General features: G+C 42.0%; 1 protein-coding gene across 1 annotated transcript; it reads left to right on the plus strand.

Annotated features, from left to right (window-relative positions):
* Positions 1-227: 227 nt before the first annotated feature.
* LOC114797008 (G-protein coupled receptor 183) lies at positions 228-2038 on the plus strand. Its single transcript, XM_028991586.1, has 2 exons — positions 228-306; positions 525-2038. Exon 2 carries the CDS (start codon positions 554-556, stop codon positions 1547-1549), a length of 996 nt encoding a protein of 331 aa, XP_028847419.1. The 5' UTR covers positions 228-306; positions 525-553; the 3' UTR covers positions 1550-2038.
* Positions 2039-16458: the final 14420 nt, after the last annotated feature.

Consider the following 16458-nt stretch of genomic DNA (forward strand, 5'->3'; position numbering starts at 1 on the left):
TATCCAGAGCAACTTACAATCAGTATTTACAGGGACAGCCCCCTGGAGCAACTCAGGGTTAGGTGTCTTGCTCAGGGACACAATGGTAGTCAGTGGGATTCGAACCCGAATCCCACTGATTACCCAGGCCGATTGGCCAATCAGCTGTCCTCCACTTTGCATATGCATGAGTCAACCTGTGATGGGGATGTGACTGTGGCAGTGTGGGAAGGTAGATGAAGGTAGAATGCACCACGTTATGTTCATACTGCATCTGCCACCACAAGGAACAGACCCTGCCTCTCATACCAACAGACGATTTCCACTGTAAGTCAGAGATTTTTTTTTTTTTTAGCATTTTTGTCTTTTCTATCGGTGGCCTAACATACATGAAACTGTCATTGGCAGTAGGTATTTTAATCAAGTACATTTATCATTTATCAACTGTACAAAAAAAAAAGCATCTGATAAACTTTTTATAAAATTGTGTGTTCATCACCATATTGAATCATGTAAAAGGTTTAATGGGGTTTTATCTTGCTCAGCGCGAGTGTCAGCTTCCCCTGCTGCTGGAATGGAGCAGAACTTGACAAACAGCTGCGATGTATTCGAGTACAAGAGAGCGGCGCACATCACCTTCCCCATCTTCTACATGCTGGTGTTTCTCATCAGCCTGTCTGGAAACAGCCTGGTCCTTTACATCACTTTCCAGCAGAAGCAGAAGTTCAAGTCCACCTCCCTCTACCTGGCCAACCTGGCCATCTCCGATGCCCTCTTCACCCTGGCGCTGCCCGGCCGCATCGTCTACTACATACTCGAGTTCAACTGGCCCTTTGGGGACATCCTGTGTAGGTTGACCGCAGTGCTGTTCTACTCCAACACCTATGCGGGCATAGCATTCATGAGCTGCATCAGTGTGGACCGCTACGTGGCCATGGTCCACCCGCAGAGCTGGCTGGGCCTGAGGAGGACGAGGACCGTGCGGTGCGTCTGTGTCCTGGTCTGGGCGGTGGTGATCTTGGAGACGTCACCGCTGCTTTTCAAGAACCTGCTGATGAAATCGCAAGGCCGTCTTACCTGCATGGAGTATTTCAACTTCGATAGCTCTCAGGCATTCCCCTACATGATCCTTTTCGCCTGTGTTGTGGGCTACTGTGTCCCCCTGGCCCTCATCCTGGTCTGCTACACCCGCATCAACCTCAAGCTGTCCCGCACCGCCAAGACGACGACAATGATCGGCCGCTCAGGTCGCAGCGACAGGGCCAAGAGCGTGATCTTCGTCATCCTGTTCACCTTCGTGCTTTGCTTCAGCCCGTACCATATCAACCTCATGCAGTTCATGATTCGCAAGCTGCTCAGCGCGTCCTCCTGTGACGACCTCAAATCCTTCAAAATGTCCCTGCAGATCACCGTTTCACTGATGAACCTCAACTGCTGCCTGGATCCGGTCATCTATTTCTTTGCCATAAAAACGTACAAGAAGAGGGTCATGAGCTTCTTCAAAACCTACATGTCCACATCAGCTGCATCCTCCAAGAGCATGCAAGACAACAGCAGCAGCAACACCTGAGACCACAAACACCCATAGCAAGACATGAAGTAAACCACAGTCAAGCTGTCCTTCTCTGCACTTCCTTTTAACCAATCACGGCATACGACTGATCATAACAGGTTTTCGAAGACAGCAGATTAATTCCTGTGTGCTGAGGTGGAGGAGGGCACGTCTGATTAGATGTTTTTGTATTAACCGTTTTCATTGAACGGCCTTTCAAGTCGACATATTATAATGAAGCACTGAGGCGTAAGCAGGGTTTGATGTAAATATGTGTAGAATGTTGACAAAGTTTGTGTTTTCATTGCAATGCAGTCATGGCTTTTAATTCCTTTTTACGTTGTGCACATGGAAAAATATGGCAATTAATTCCAGTTTCATACTGACAACACCTATTCAAATGTCAAACTTATCCTTTGATCCGCAGCATGTACATTTATCTCTGTATATTTGCTTTAATTGCAAAACATTACTGGCTCATTCTGTTGTAAAGTAACAAAATTAAATAATAAAAAAAATACTGTCTCAAGGGCCTTTTCTATTTCTTCATATTCTCCAGTAATTACCCATTTGACATGATTGAATTCATTTCCATTTAGTGTACATTTGGAAGTCACTCTTCTCTCATTACAGGTTCTTGATGGTATCAGTAAGAAGAGGTCATATAAGTTTGGTGAAGGGTTTACAGACCTCAGTACCGATTTACACATCATGTTTTTGCGAGACAACGCAATACTGAAATCTCCTCCAAATTGCTATGAAGATTGACGTCTCTCTGACAGCTCTGGCAGCAACAGGAAAAAGGTTGAGGCTCATTGCTGCAACATATTTTTCAAGCCTAAGTTCTTTTGTTTGTGTCAATTTTAAGCAAAACAATTTCTGGAACTGACTGAATACTCTCTTCTGATAGGCTGATAGTTATTCTTTAAAATTTTCAATGCAAACATAGTTTTATTTAAATCACCATGGTGCACCTCACACCTCTTTTATTCGATTATTCCTTTTGTCACGACTGCCGAAATGAAGAGGGGACCTTCATTTCAAATTAGGTCCTATCTACATTAGCATTTTAAATGGTAAATTCTGAACAAATGAAATGTGGAAAGTCCTAGATCAGGGTTTGAAAAATGACAGACATTACATTAAATGATTTTCCACCCTGGAAATATGGATGGGAGGAGCAGAGTTGAGAAAGAGAAGAATCCTACCAAACCTGTTTCCAACATGTGAACATAAGACCAAAATGAACAGTTTGCAGTTTGAACTAACACACCCCCATGATGTGTTTGGTAATGGATCTGCATCCTGCAGGGGTATGTTCAACTGGACCTGAAATCGAGTACGCACACTCTCAAAGTCACAGCATCTGAATCTGTCCAATGCATGGCTCCACATGGTCTCACTTTGCTGCCAGTTAAACGGTGTGTCTCTTTATTTTTGTGACTTAATAGATTAACTGAAAAGCCCAAAATCACCATCCGTCACAGCGAAGATTGAATGGCCAAGTAGAGCTAAAACCGACCAAAACCGACAGTGGTAACGACTTTGCTGAACACTCTATCATAAAGGTTCCTCAAGTACAATGAGCATTAATTAAAATGACCTTTATCTTATCCAGTTTCGTTATGCACTAGACACCTGACCATGGCTTTTAATATTACTAGGCTGCAGAAGAGGGGACAGCACCAACAGCCTGGAAACTCAAACGAAGAATTCACCAGAGCCAGCGATTTGACGTTGTTATCACAATTTCCTCAGAAAAACTTTCATTTCAGTACCTCTGAAGTTTTTGACATTCAAACGTCAAAGATGCAACAATATGAAGCCGAAACACCCAGCGTACGCCTACCACACGGTCTTGCGATGGCAGAAAAGAAGGAGCAGGAAGTGCATGCGAGTCTGTGGGAGTGCATGCCGATAAGAGCTGAACTCGCTCTTCTTCCGGCCCTTCTCAACACAACAAAAATACTACAGGATACCCACATGCCCACACACGTGCTTCGTTCAACACAGCAACAGGTGGTTGGATTCAGCTGCCGTGTGGGTGTATATATGTATACACACAGACACACACGCACACACACACACACACACGCACACACACACACACACACACACACACACACACACACACACACACACACATATATATATATATATATATATATATATATATATATATATATATATATATATATATTGTCCGATTACCTTTGGACCCTTAAATAGTCAAATTCAAATTCAATTTTTATTTGTCACATACACAGTCATACACGGTATGATGTGCAGTGAAATGTTTTTTGCGACTGCTACAGACCACAGTATTGCAAATGTTTAAAGAAAAGAGAAAAAAATAGTGGGAAGCACATATATAAACTGTTGTAATTCCTGCACCATTCGCCTGAAATTAAAGCTGAAAGACTGCATACACACACACACACACACACACACACACACACACACACACGGCAGCTGAATCTGACCACCTGTTGCTTTTTTAGGGATGTGTGAGGGCCTGCCTTCTCGCATCATGTCAACAATGATGCTTTGTTCATTTCACACTTTCACAAAGGTTTATATATATATTTGGCAAGGTTTCCTGATATACTGGTACACAACTCATGTCAAGGGGTGTTGCAATGTTGTGTTCATGCCTTGCCACCACACAAGCATCAGCAGATTTGTGGTGCTGAGCGGCAACGCAGATACAATTTCAGATAAGAGTATAAGAATGAGGAGGAATCTCAATAAAACCACTGTTCGGTGTGGCAAGGAGCCTACTCCACTGGAGGCACAAGCACTGCAGCTACCTTTACCACAAAAGAAGGCTCTGCCTTTTAGGTGTGCCTTGTAGCTGGCATGAAATGTAAAATGCCAAGCACTTCATGAGCTTTTAGAACTTTGCAGAGGGCTGCTGCAAGCATAGCTTGGCTATGGTGCAACACAATTCCCCTACAATGACACTGAAGACAGCGAAGGAACATCAGAACATTACAAGCTTGTTTAAATACACTTGATTTTTAGTTATAAGCAACTATTTGTCTGGTTAATGCCTAATGTCGGTTCAATTGCCTTCCATTTGACCCCAATAACTGCTATTTTTACATCAAGAAGCTTCAGAGAAGATGAGCCACAAAACAGAGGGCTGGTTAACCATAATTTTTGTTGACTTAAAGGGCATGGTGGAGGTGACCGTCTGATGTATTTCAATTTATATAAGTACATGAAAGTGCTCCCCAGGGCAAAAATAATTCTTTGTTCCAAGATTATGTACCTAATATTCCATCTGGCATCTTTGCTTTGGCTACACAGCATGGCTAGTCACCTAAAAGCAGGAGAAGAGCACGTTAGAGACTGGAGTAAAAAAGCTCATGTCCACCTTCTCGTGACATTTTTTTGTTCCCCCAGAGAATAGGACTTCTCTTTATGTAACCTCAGGCCAATGGAGGAGGGACATCAGTTAAGGATCTGAGAGGATCTTAGAAGTTTAGGACATGTGGTTCCATCCATCCACCCGAACTTTACCTGGCACTCAAGCCAAGTTTTCCTGTAAACATTCCTATAAATGTTTGTAGTCTTACCGACCACAGAACCAGCTTTCCTTATCAGTTGGTCAAGTCTCTTGCTGTCTGTCACTTACATGCTACCACCCCAGCACACCACAGCATTGAAGATGACACTGGCCACAAAAGACTCAAGCAGCATCCGCAACATGATGTTGCATAGTGTAAAGAAATCAGAAGCTACAGTCAGATCCATAAATAATGGGCAGTGGTTAGTGGTTAAGGAAGCGGCCCCGTAATCAGAAGGAGCCGTCAAGGTGCCACTGAGGTGCCACTGAGCAAAGCACCGTCCCCACACACTGCTGCCCACTGCTCATCAAGGGTGATGGTTAAAAGCAGAGGACACATTTCGTTGTGTGCACCAGGCGCTCTGCTGCAGTGTTTCACAATCACTTCACTTTCACTACTGGGATATAAAAAAAACTCGAATCTTTTTGGTTCTAAAAACCACCACTGAATCCGATCGAGCATGCGTTTCACTTGCTGAAGACAAAACTGAAATGAAAATTTCCCGAGAACCAGCAGGAACTGAAGACAATTGCAGTATAGGCTTGGCAGAGCATCACCGAGGTTGTAACCCAGTGAAAGTTTGATTTATGATTTATGTTAAGTATTCTGATTACTTTTGGTCCCTTAAATAGTGGGAAACACCTAGACAAATCGTTGTAATTCCTGCACTGTTCACCAGTTGTAAATACCCTGATATTAAAGCTGAAAGACAGCAGTTTGTTTAATTTCAAATCCATTGTGATGATGTGTGGAGCCAGAAAGATTAGAATTGAGTTCATGCCCCAATATTTATGGACCTGACTGTATGCATATCATCTAGTATCAATGTCTAACAGCAACATGTAAGATGTAGAAATTCCAGCACCCTGTTAGTAGCATTGCTTGCAATGCTTCAACTTTGACATGAACAACCTCAGTGGTCAGCCTACCACTATGTCAAAGCTCGAGACTTTGGCCATGCTGATCACCCACACTTCCTGTAAAACTGATCTTGGTAACTGTTGAATTTACTGCCCTTTGAAATAATGCAGTTTGGTAGATAAAATAGGAATACACAATTGTACCACCAATATATGTTTTGTTCAGGAATACTAAAAAACATAATAGTATCCAATTTTTTTTCATTCAGCTCACCCCAGAGTTGATCATTATAGACACAGTCCCCCCATGGATTTGAATAAGTGTGTTTATGGCTGAGATGGTTTTTACAGACTATCCCCTGAAGACGTTGACTTAAGCCAATCAGTCAGTAAGAAAGGTTTTCAGGGGTAACTGGATAATTGTATCAGAAGCTGACCAATTGTAAATGCTCATCATGAACATGATGCACTTTCTGGTTTGTACAGCATCTAAAACAGAAGCATCACGTGTAATAGACAAAATGCTTGTTTTTGTCCCTTAAAACCAGGCTGAAAAATAGGAATGTGCTGCGGTGAGAATGTGACAAGGATGTGGTAAAGGCAGCAGCAGGTGCAGACACCAAGCGTGTAAATATGTTTAACTTGAACAGTATTTCAGCATGTACGGCACAAAGGTATTTGAACCTAAGACATATTACATATTGTTTTCCCAAATTTAAAAAGTCCATTGGACAAATAAAATGCACACTTTCCTATACAGTACAGGCCAAAAGTTTGGACACACCTTCTCATTTAATGTGTTTATTTTCATGACCATTTACGTTGGTAGATTCTCACTGAGGGCATCAAAACTATGAATGAACACATGTGGAGTTACGTACTTAACATGTTTTATATTCTAGTTAATTCAAAATAGCTGCCTTTTGCTCTGATTACTGCTTGGGGCAGTGGTGGCCTAGCGGTTAAGGAAGTGGCCCCGTAATCAGAAGGTTGCCGGTTCGAATCGCGTGTCACTGAGCAAAGCACCGTCCCCACACACTGCTCCCCGGGCGCCTGTCATGACTGCCCACTGCTCACTCAGGGTGATGGGTTAAATGCAGAGGACAAATTTCACTGTGTGCATCGTATGCTGTGCTGCTGTGTATCACATGTGACAATCACTTCACTTTACTTTTTTTTTTTTTTTTTTGCACACTCTTGGCATTCTCTCGATGAGCTTCAAGAGGTCGTCTCCTGAAATGGTTTCCCAACAGTCTTGAAGGAGTTCCCAGAGGTGTTTAGCACTTGTTGGTCCGTTTGCCTTCACTCTGCGGTCCAGCTCACCCAAAACCATCTGGATTGGGTTCAGGTCCGGTGTCCGGTGGAGTACATAACTCCACATGTGTTCATTCATAGTTTTGATGCCTTCAGTGAGAATCTACCAAAGTAAATGGTCATGAAAATAAAGAAAACACATTGAATGAGAAGGTGTGTCCAAACTTTTGGCCTGTACTGAGCAGTCAGATTATTTTTTGCTTCATAATGTGTGTTAAAACAGCTATTGGTGACCACAATGGTGCAATGTAAAATCTATAGGCTTAAGTTATAGTGCTTACCTGACAACTCATTTGCCTGTTAATAGTAAGTTAAATGATAAAAAACGTCAAAAACAACCCCAAGCCTACACACAACTGTTGCTGTGATTTTACAATCTGATGTTTCTAAGGACAAAATGTGGTCTCTGGAGCATTGGAATATGGAATTTCTTGAAGAGCTCATCACCACAGGAAAGTTTTTTCTCAAGCCATGGGTCTCAGCTTTCACATCTTAGTTCGTTTGTTTTGGTCCAAATCAGTCGATGAGTTGTGAATAATGTATCATTTTCCTCTTGGTTGCCTTTCACTCAGGAAGTGAACCAAAATGCGTTGCTTCAAATCACGCAAGAATTTTCTCTCTGCTGGTCATATGTATTGCCACAAGGACAACAAAAGTACATACAGCAAGCAGATCAGCTGATGTGGACTGTGTTTACATGAAATTGAGGGGACATGATGGAAGCAAATTTATACGGGTTGGCTGTTGCCCTGCGTTTTTTATATTATATTACATGCATTTTACAATAGCAGGCAAAAGATACATTATTAAAATGTACTGCAGTTACATCTTGAAACAATACAGTGATGCCCTGGAGTCAGCCAATGCGCATAACAAGACAACACAGGAGGTAGCGTGCATTAAAAAATACGCAACTGTGAAAAAACTGAAAACGACTTAAATTTACCCATAATTCACTGTTTTCAAACGATGTGATAGCATTTGGTCCTGTTTTGGTTCAGTATGCATTCTCACCAGGCGGGCCGCACCAGAGATTGTGATTTGATTTGAAACCACCTCTTTTTGTGGGTCTTGGTGCGGTGTCCTTGAGTGGGATTAGTGTGGTCACACAGGTCAAAACAAACCGCACCAAGGGGGGAAACGCCATGGGACAGATGCAGGACCCAATGGAGGAGTGACGCCCACATCGACTGGGAGAGCAGTCTGGCAGGTGAGAGATGAGACCGCTCGTATCCTGCCCTCCAGGTTCCTCTGACCATGTCGGATTTGCTATTTACAGGCCTGTCTGGGGGCGCAATCACCGTTCTGCACTCCGACTCCAATATTCTTTGTCTTGTAAATTTCCTGATGGCCTTTGTTTGTTGTCCAGGGCCACTCCAGCAGCAGCAGCAGGTGCACTTCCAACCTACATTTACATTTACTGTATTTATCAGACACCCTTATCCAGAGCGACTTACAATCAGTAGTTACAGGGACAGTTCCCCCTGGAGCAACTTAGGGTTAAGTGTCTTGCTCAGGGACACAATGGTAGTAAGTGGGATTTGAACCTGGGTCTTCTGGTACATAGGCGAGTGTGTTACCCACTAGGCTACTACCACCCACCCAACCTGCGAAATAGTCCCTAACAATGCAATGCCCCCCTTATCTTTGTAGCCATACATAACAGGTACTTACGTCTCAATTATTTATTTTTTTAAATACTACAATACTTACAGTAGGTTGCGGGTCACACTGGGCAGTTTTAGGAGGTGCCGCGGCCTACTGCTTATGGGGCAGTGGTGTCCTAGTGGGTAAGAAAAGGAACCAGTAATCAGAAGGTTGACGGTTTGAATCCCGATCCGCCAAGGTGCCACTGAGCAAAGTACCTTCACCACACACTGCTCCCCGGGCGCCTGTCATGGCTGCCCACTGCTCACCAAGGGTGATGGTTAAAAGCAGAGGACAAATTTTGTTGTATCACTGTGTGCTGTGCTGCAGTGTTTCACAGTGACAATCACTTCAGTTTCCCATGTTAATTATATGATGATATATATGCATTCTTTCACATCACTACATGATAACTACATGTCTTAGCGCTTATGACCTCGGTTTTATTTTTAAAGTCTTCTTGTGTAACATCATCTTCATTGCAGCCTTAGTTTTGGTATTCGGCTTGGTAGAAATTGACTGCTGTGCTGCTAACTGACCTTTCAGCTGCTTATGGCTTTTTAGCAGCAGGAAACCGTCGTAGCTTTTGTACGTTGTTTTTATACGCCACCCCCAATTGCCCATCTCTGGTAAAGTTACGCTCTCCTTGCATAAATGTTTGAGGTACAAAATGGGCAGGCATGCAAGTGTACGGAAGGACGCACCTCGTGACCGATTGATAATTACACTGTGATTGACTGGTTCAGCACCACTTCTTTAAGCCTTTCTGTGATAGCTTTCGGCAGCAGGATACAATGCATGGACAGTCCACCTCCAACAATTTGTTCTCATAAAGTGTCCGCATCACCAGGCATTCCTATTAAAGTTGTCAAAAGACAAAGAAGTCTTAATAAAGTGGCAGAAGGGGCAGGCAGTCTTAAAAAAAGGCTGGTATCTGATTGTGTTGTAGGACAGTGTTGGTAATGATTATGTTGATGGTCTCTAATGTTGATGCAAGTTAAATGGAGCAAAAGCTGAAAAAAGGCTAAAACAATGTGAAAAACGAGCACAGGCTCAAAAAATGCCACGTTCTGTTTGAACCGTGTGCAAGCAGGACACAGAACCATAATCACAGCCGAAATGAATGGGATTCATTTTGGCTGGTCCAAAACGAAAGTTTGAATGAGTCGAGGGTGTCTACCGAACACGAGATCCAAGTTTTAAAACCTTTTTGCTCAAAGCGTCAGCGAGCAGGGTGTGTTCGTCCAGTCATTTTTCCATTTTTTCCCAGTTAACGTGAAATATATTGATATTTAGCCAAGCATACCCCAATCTGCTCCTAACAATGTGTTCCTTATCACATTTTTTAACTTTTAACATGAATCTGCAATTAATGAAAAGAAGTTGCATTGGAACTCCATCCAAGTTGCGACAGCTATGAACAAAGTGTAAACTGTGGTAAAATCGCAATAATACACTGTGTCATACACAATAAATGACATGGGGACAATCCCCCTGGAGACTCAGGGTTAAATGTCTTGCTCAGGGACACAATGGTAGTAAGTGGGGCTTTAACCTGTGACTTTGTGGTTGTCTGGTTCATAGGCGACTTAGGTATCCACTTGGCTACTACCACAACATCTTGGAGCTGGTTAACTGATATCTGGAATATTCCTCGCCAGGTCAGAGAGGTTTTAATGTGGCCCAGAAAGTACTTACACCTTCTTGTCTCTCTATGTTCTCTCTCTCTTTGTCTGAAATTGGACTTCTACTCTGTTCTGCTTGTCATTGGTTACTTACTGCCACCTGCTGAAAGGAGGTGGATACCATGTTAAAAAACAAAAACTATTTCCAGTGACTCATGAGGTGGCTCATGAACAAGATGAATATGATGAGGAGGGTTTTTACAGAGAGTGTGAGTCATACAGGGACTCAATCTACTCAATTTGAGTATGTTTTCAACATGAAGGCTGACTGTACTACTAGACATTCTCCACCAGGGTTCTCTATCTCTCTAATATATATATATATATACTTATATCTAATATCTAATACATACCTGTATGTCATCATAACACTGCGAGAGCCATAATTCTTGCTGGTTGATAGGTGATCAAATAATTATTTCGTGCAATAAAACAGTGGTATATTACCTCCTCTAATAAACTAGATTAATTATCAGGAAAACTACTGGTGTTTACTGTGTGTTTTTTCTATAACGGTCGACTCTGTTTGGCCTTTCGTCTCTGTACGGATTTATTCCAGCACCACATATTTATCTGTCTGACAAACCACCCTCCTCTGTTTTGTGCTTGATTTTAGCCTCAATGTAACATGGTTGAAAGAGAAGGACCCAGTCCTGACTTCACTTTTGCAGAACCCACCTGTACCAGCAGAGGGAGTTGTCTCTCTTGTGTTCACACAGCCTAACGCAGACAATGAGAGGCGTCATATAACATTATAACCATTAATGCCCAAAACGAATTAATCACATGACAGATTAATTATTTCAGAAAGGTTCGTGGAACATTTTAATATTGATGAATAAGATGACGAACTCTGAAAAATGAAACACACACAAAAAAAACGAAAGTACTAAAAACTGGGAAGCGAGCGCTTCTGACAGTTATTTCTTTCACAACCCTACGTGGAAATTTGTACAAATAACCGCAAGTCTTGCTATCGAGCCGATGCAATCTCATTTCACAACTGGTCTCAGGAAGTCGCCTCTTCATGCAAAGCAAGGCAGTCCTTGCAATTCGAAAAAAAAAACAAAAAAATGGTGTAAATAAAAAGATGAAGTGATCCTCCCTGCCCCAAATTGCAGCAGATGTATGTATCTTCAGATGATATCGACTGAAGAGACATTTTGCTTATATTCCTTTACTAATGGCCTAATGGGGGTGGGTGGGCGGTATCCATCTATATATAAAAAGTGTCAACCACACCCTCAGATAATAATCTTACTCTTGATGTAACACCACAAGTCAGGAGGCGCCGTGGTTTTATTACACAAATTAAGAACGACTCTGGAAAAGGCCCGATAATTAAGCTCTCTTGTGACATCTGCATGGGGATAAGCAGTGTCACTATGAACTACACTGTGAGACCACACACTTGCTAGTGGGAAGTGTGCGGTATAAATGCACCTGTCGATGGGAAGTAAGCAGATGTGGCGTGTTGGGGTAGGTGTGGTCTGTCATGAGCTCCTATTAGTATGCGGGTGAGAGTGATCTGGAATAAATGAGTGTCTGACGTGCTGAAGCTGGACCGGTGCTGGGCGTCACAAGTGATCTGATGTTGCACACTAAGTTTCTACGCTTTAAATTCTTGTATTCTTCACCCTTGATGAGTATAATTTTCTGCATGGTTATATTCAATTTGCATACACTGGAAATGGAAACAGATGCATGGATTTGATGAGTAGACCATATGATGGGTAAAAGGCATTCTAAAATTCTAAATAATGGTACTGAATATGTAAACTGTGGTAGGATTACGGCAAAAAGTCTTGCAAATGTTTTGTTATCCTGTAAAAAAGCACATACAAAACTACACCACGTTCTGATGGTCAACAGTGTCCTGCTCAAAATGTAAATGCCTGCTGCAAATAAATAATGATAAAAAAAAAAAACACTGCCAATTGCTCAAGGCCTGACACAAAGTATGTTGCACAACTTCCTCAATATTTGCACTTCATTTCAGACTTGGCCCCAGAGCAAAAACTAGAGTCAGTGGGGCTTCCTAATTCCGGGCTGAATTTTGTCATTTAGACCATTTAATGGCATCAGCTTAGCGTTTGTGTGGGAGTGGTCTTTTTCCATCCAATCGGAGCTTCTGTGGAATAGATTTAGGGATGATTGTGGAAGTTACAGTGTGAGTTGGATAAACAGAAAACGTTTTGATGGGTTAAAAACACCAAATTGAAATATAATATTTTCCTTATATATGCAGTAGCCATGTTCGAAACGGATGTCAGGAAGTGAATATAGGCCAAATTGTCTAACACGGCATGGGGTTTAGTGGTCACTGTGGTCTGGAATTCATGTGTAGAATTCATCCCTCTCAAATGAATAACTTGCAGTTTGATCTTTAAGATTCATTTCAAACAATGTTTTACTAATGAGTGTGGGCTCAGTGCTGATTGGCCGGTCTCATGTCCACGTATTCTGTGCCATAAATTGAGAAACTGCTACTATTTACTTCACGTGGTGATGAAGTGCTGCATTTTGATTGGCTGAGAGGGATTCTGTGGGTGCCAATGTCTCTCTGCACCACGATGCGTCTGCCTCTGGGTTTGAGGCCACAACATGGTATGTAATGAAGGACATTGCCAGACAATCATAACATGCTGATATATCATCTCACCCCAACCCTTCAAATCTTAATTATTTATCTTGATTAATGCACCTACCACATGAAGTTGGGCTTCAATGTTGCTGTTAATAAAACACAACGGGTGCTCACTTTCCTTGGCCACTTAGTTGTACTCAAGACACACACACACTCACACCTATGGTGTGCCAGTCCACCTAGTGCACAAGCCTTTGGCTCACACCGACACAGCCTTGGAGCGGCCCTGAAGTACATTGCTTTAGATTTCTCCATGTTAATAAATGGAATTATTATAGATTTTGGATATGGCCATTTCATAATTTTGCTATCACAGCGTTTCAAGTTATGCTGTGTGCTTTACATGTCTGGTTTGTCAGTTAAGGACAAGATCAGTGGAACAAGATGCACTCAGCTGTGAGTCACTCACACACACTCACACATACACACACACACACACACACACAGGGATGCAGGAAACCATTTTCTTCTTCTACCATGTTTGTTAAGCGTAGCAGCTTCACACCTGACCACACCAGGCAAATAAGGCGGTTAAGCATCATGGTTACTACTAGAACAAAGGCAACTGAATAGAGACAAATAAACACATTATTATTATCTGATTGTAGGTTTTGCAGCACGTTGCAGTCGTTTCAGACGAAATACTGCAGTACTTCCTATGGGCTCAGGCAGCATACGTTTAAGGGACGTACATTTTCTGAGAGAGCACATTTCAAGCTAAGAAATGTGTTGTCTGATATACCCAAATGTATGAATGTAATAATTTAAATAATGGGAATTGTATTAAATGTTGCTTAAAATTGAGAATACAAAAAATATATGTTTTTGTTTTCTAGTTAATGGCAGCTTAAATATCGAAAAATATTTTATTTTTTATTTATTTTTGAATAAATAACACTCTGAAACCTAAGAATAAAACAATTATGAATAAAAAACCTAGCTGCTCATGAAGCACCAAGTCATTAAGGAGCTGAAGGATGTGACAAGCTCGATGGGAGTTCATTCCACCAAATATACGCTGAGTTCAGCCGGAGGCTGTGAACGAACTGGAATAAAGAGGACAAATGATGGAACTAAAACGGCAGCATGCAGGAAGGCTCGGAATGTTAGCAGCAGGATATTGGCTCAAATGAACATGAACGCATGCAGCTCCATTGTGTTCCGTCAGTCTGAATGCTCCGCAGTAGAGGGACTTCAGGATAGGCAACATGAGAGATTTTTGGTAAAGTGCCAGACAAATTCATTGTGCCAACATTTTTAAGCTTTATAATTTTGTTGGAAATAAAAGTGGCAGCTCACCAAACATAAACTCTTGTGCGGTGTGTGATCTCATAGACAAAAGAGGTCTGGGAATACAGTGTCAGGTGAGGTCAGGTGAGTGTCAGGGTGGTAGTAGCCTAGTGGGTAACACACTCGCCTATGAACCAGAAGACCCAGGTTCAAATCCCACTTACTACCATTGTGTCCCTGAGCAAGACACTTAACCCTAAGTTGCTCCAGGGGGACTGTCCCTGTAACTACTGATTGTAAGTCGCTCTGGATAAGGCCATCTGATAAATGCTGTATATGTACAGTGGAGGAAATAATTATTTATTTCCTCCACTGTACATATACAGCATTTATCAGACGACCCCTAGCTGATTTTGTAAGTTTGTCTAATTACATAAAATGAAAAGTCTCAGAACAGTATCATTTTAATGGTAGGTTTATTTTAACAGTGAGTGAAATAAGTATTTGAACCCTCTAACAAAAAAAGACTTAATACTTTTCTTGTACTTGATGACCAAGTTTGCACACATTTTAGGGTGAATTTTGGTCCACTCCTCTTTGCAGATCATCTCTAAATCACTAAGGTTTCGAGGCTGTCTCTGTGCAACTTTGAGCTTCAGCTCCCTCCATAGGTTTTCTATTGGATTAAGGTCAGGAGACTGACTAGGCCACTCCATGACCTTAATGTCCTTCTTCTTGAGCCACTCCTTTGTTGCCTTTGCTGTATGTTTTGGGTCATTGTCATGCTGGAACATCCATCCACGACCCATTTTCAATTTCCTGGCAGAGGGAAGGAGGTTGTCGCTCAGGATTTTACGATACATGGCTCCGTCCATTTTCCCGTTGATGCGGTGAAGTTGTCATGTGCCCTTAGCAGAAAAACACCCCCAAAGCAAAATGTTTCCACCTCCATGCTTGACAGTGGGGACGGTGTTTTGGGGGTCATAGGCAGAATTTTTCTTCCTCCAAACATGGTGAGTTGAGTTAATGCCAAAGAGCTCAATTTTGGTCTCATCTGACCACAGCACCTTCTCCCAGTCACTCTCTGAATCATTCAGGTGTTCATTGGCAAACTTCAGACGGGCCTGCACATGTGCCTTCTGGAGCAGGGGGACCCTGCGAGCACTGCAGGATTTTAATCCATTGTGGTGTAATGTGTTTCCAATGGTTTTCTTGGTGACTGTGGTCCCAGCTACTTTGAGGTCATTAACTAACTCCTCCCGTGTAGTTCTAGGATGGTTTCTCACCTTTTATCAGAATCATTGAGACCCCACGAGGTGAGATCTTGCGTGGAGCCCCAGACCGAAGTCTATTGATGGTCATTTTGTGCTCCTTCCATTTTTGAACAATTGCAGCAACAGTTGTCACCTTCTCTCCCAGCTTCTTGCTAATGGTTTTGTATCCCATTCCAGCCTTGTGCAGGTCTACAATTTTGTCTCTGACATCCTTGGACAGCTCTTTGGTCTTTCCCATGTTGGAGAGTTTGGAGTCTGCCTGATTGATTGATTCTGTGGACAGGTGTCTTTTATACAGGTGACTAGTTAAGACAGGAGTCATTAATGAGGGGGACTAATTGAGTAGGCGTGTCTAACCACTCTGTGGGAGCCAGAACTCTTAATGGTTGGTAGGGGTTCAAATACTTATTTCACTCAATGAAATGCAAATCAGTTTCTGTCTTTTATTTAAAGTTATTTTTTCAATTTTTCTTTTGATGTGCTATCTGTCACTGTTAAAATAAACCTACCATTAAAATGATACTGTTCTGAGACTTTTCATTTCTTCGTCATTGGACAGCGAGGGGTCAAATAATTATTTCCTCCACTGTATATGAATCCTTGTGCCAAAACCTTCAAAAGTAATCTTCATTTGTTCTTTTTTATTTATGGTGTGTTTGCATGCCATAAATTAAACTTCCTTCTAAAGTAAAGGCAAA

Source organism: Denticeps clupeoides, chromosome 9, assembly GCF_900700375.1.
Source record: "Denticeps clupeoides chromosome 9, fDenClu1.1, whole genome shotgun sequence".
Classification (NCBI taxonomy): Eukaryota; Metazoa; Chordata; class Actinopteri; order Clupeiformes; family Denticipitidae; genus Denticeps; species Denticeps clupeoides.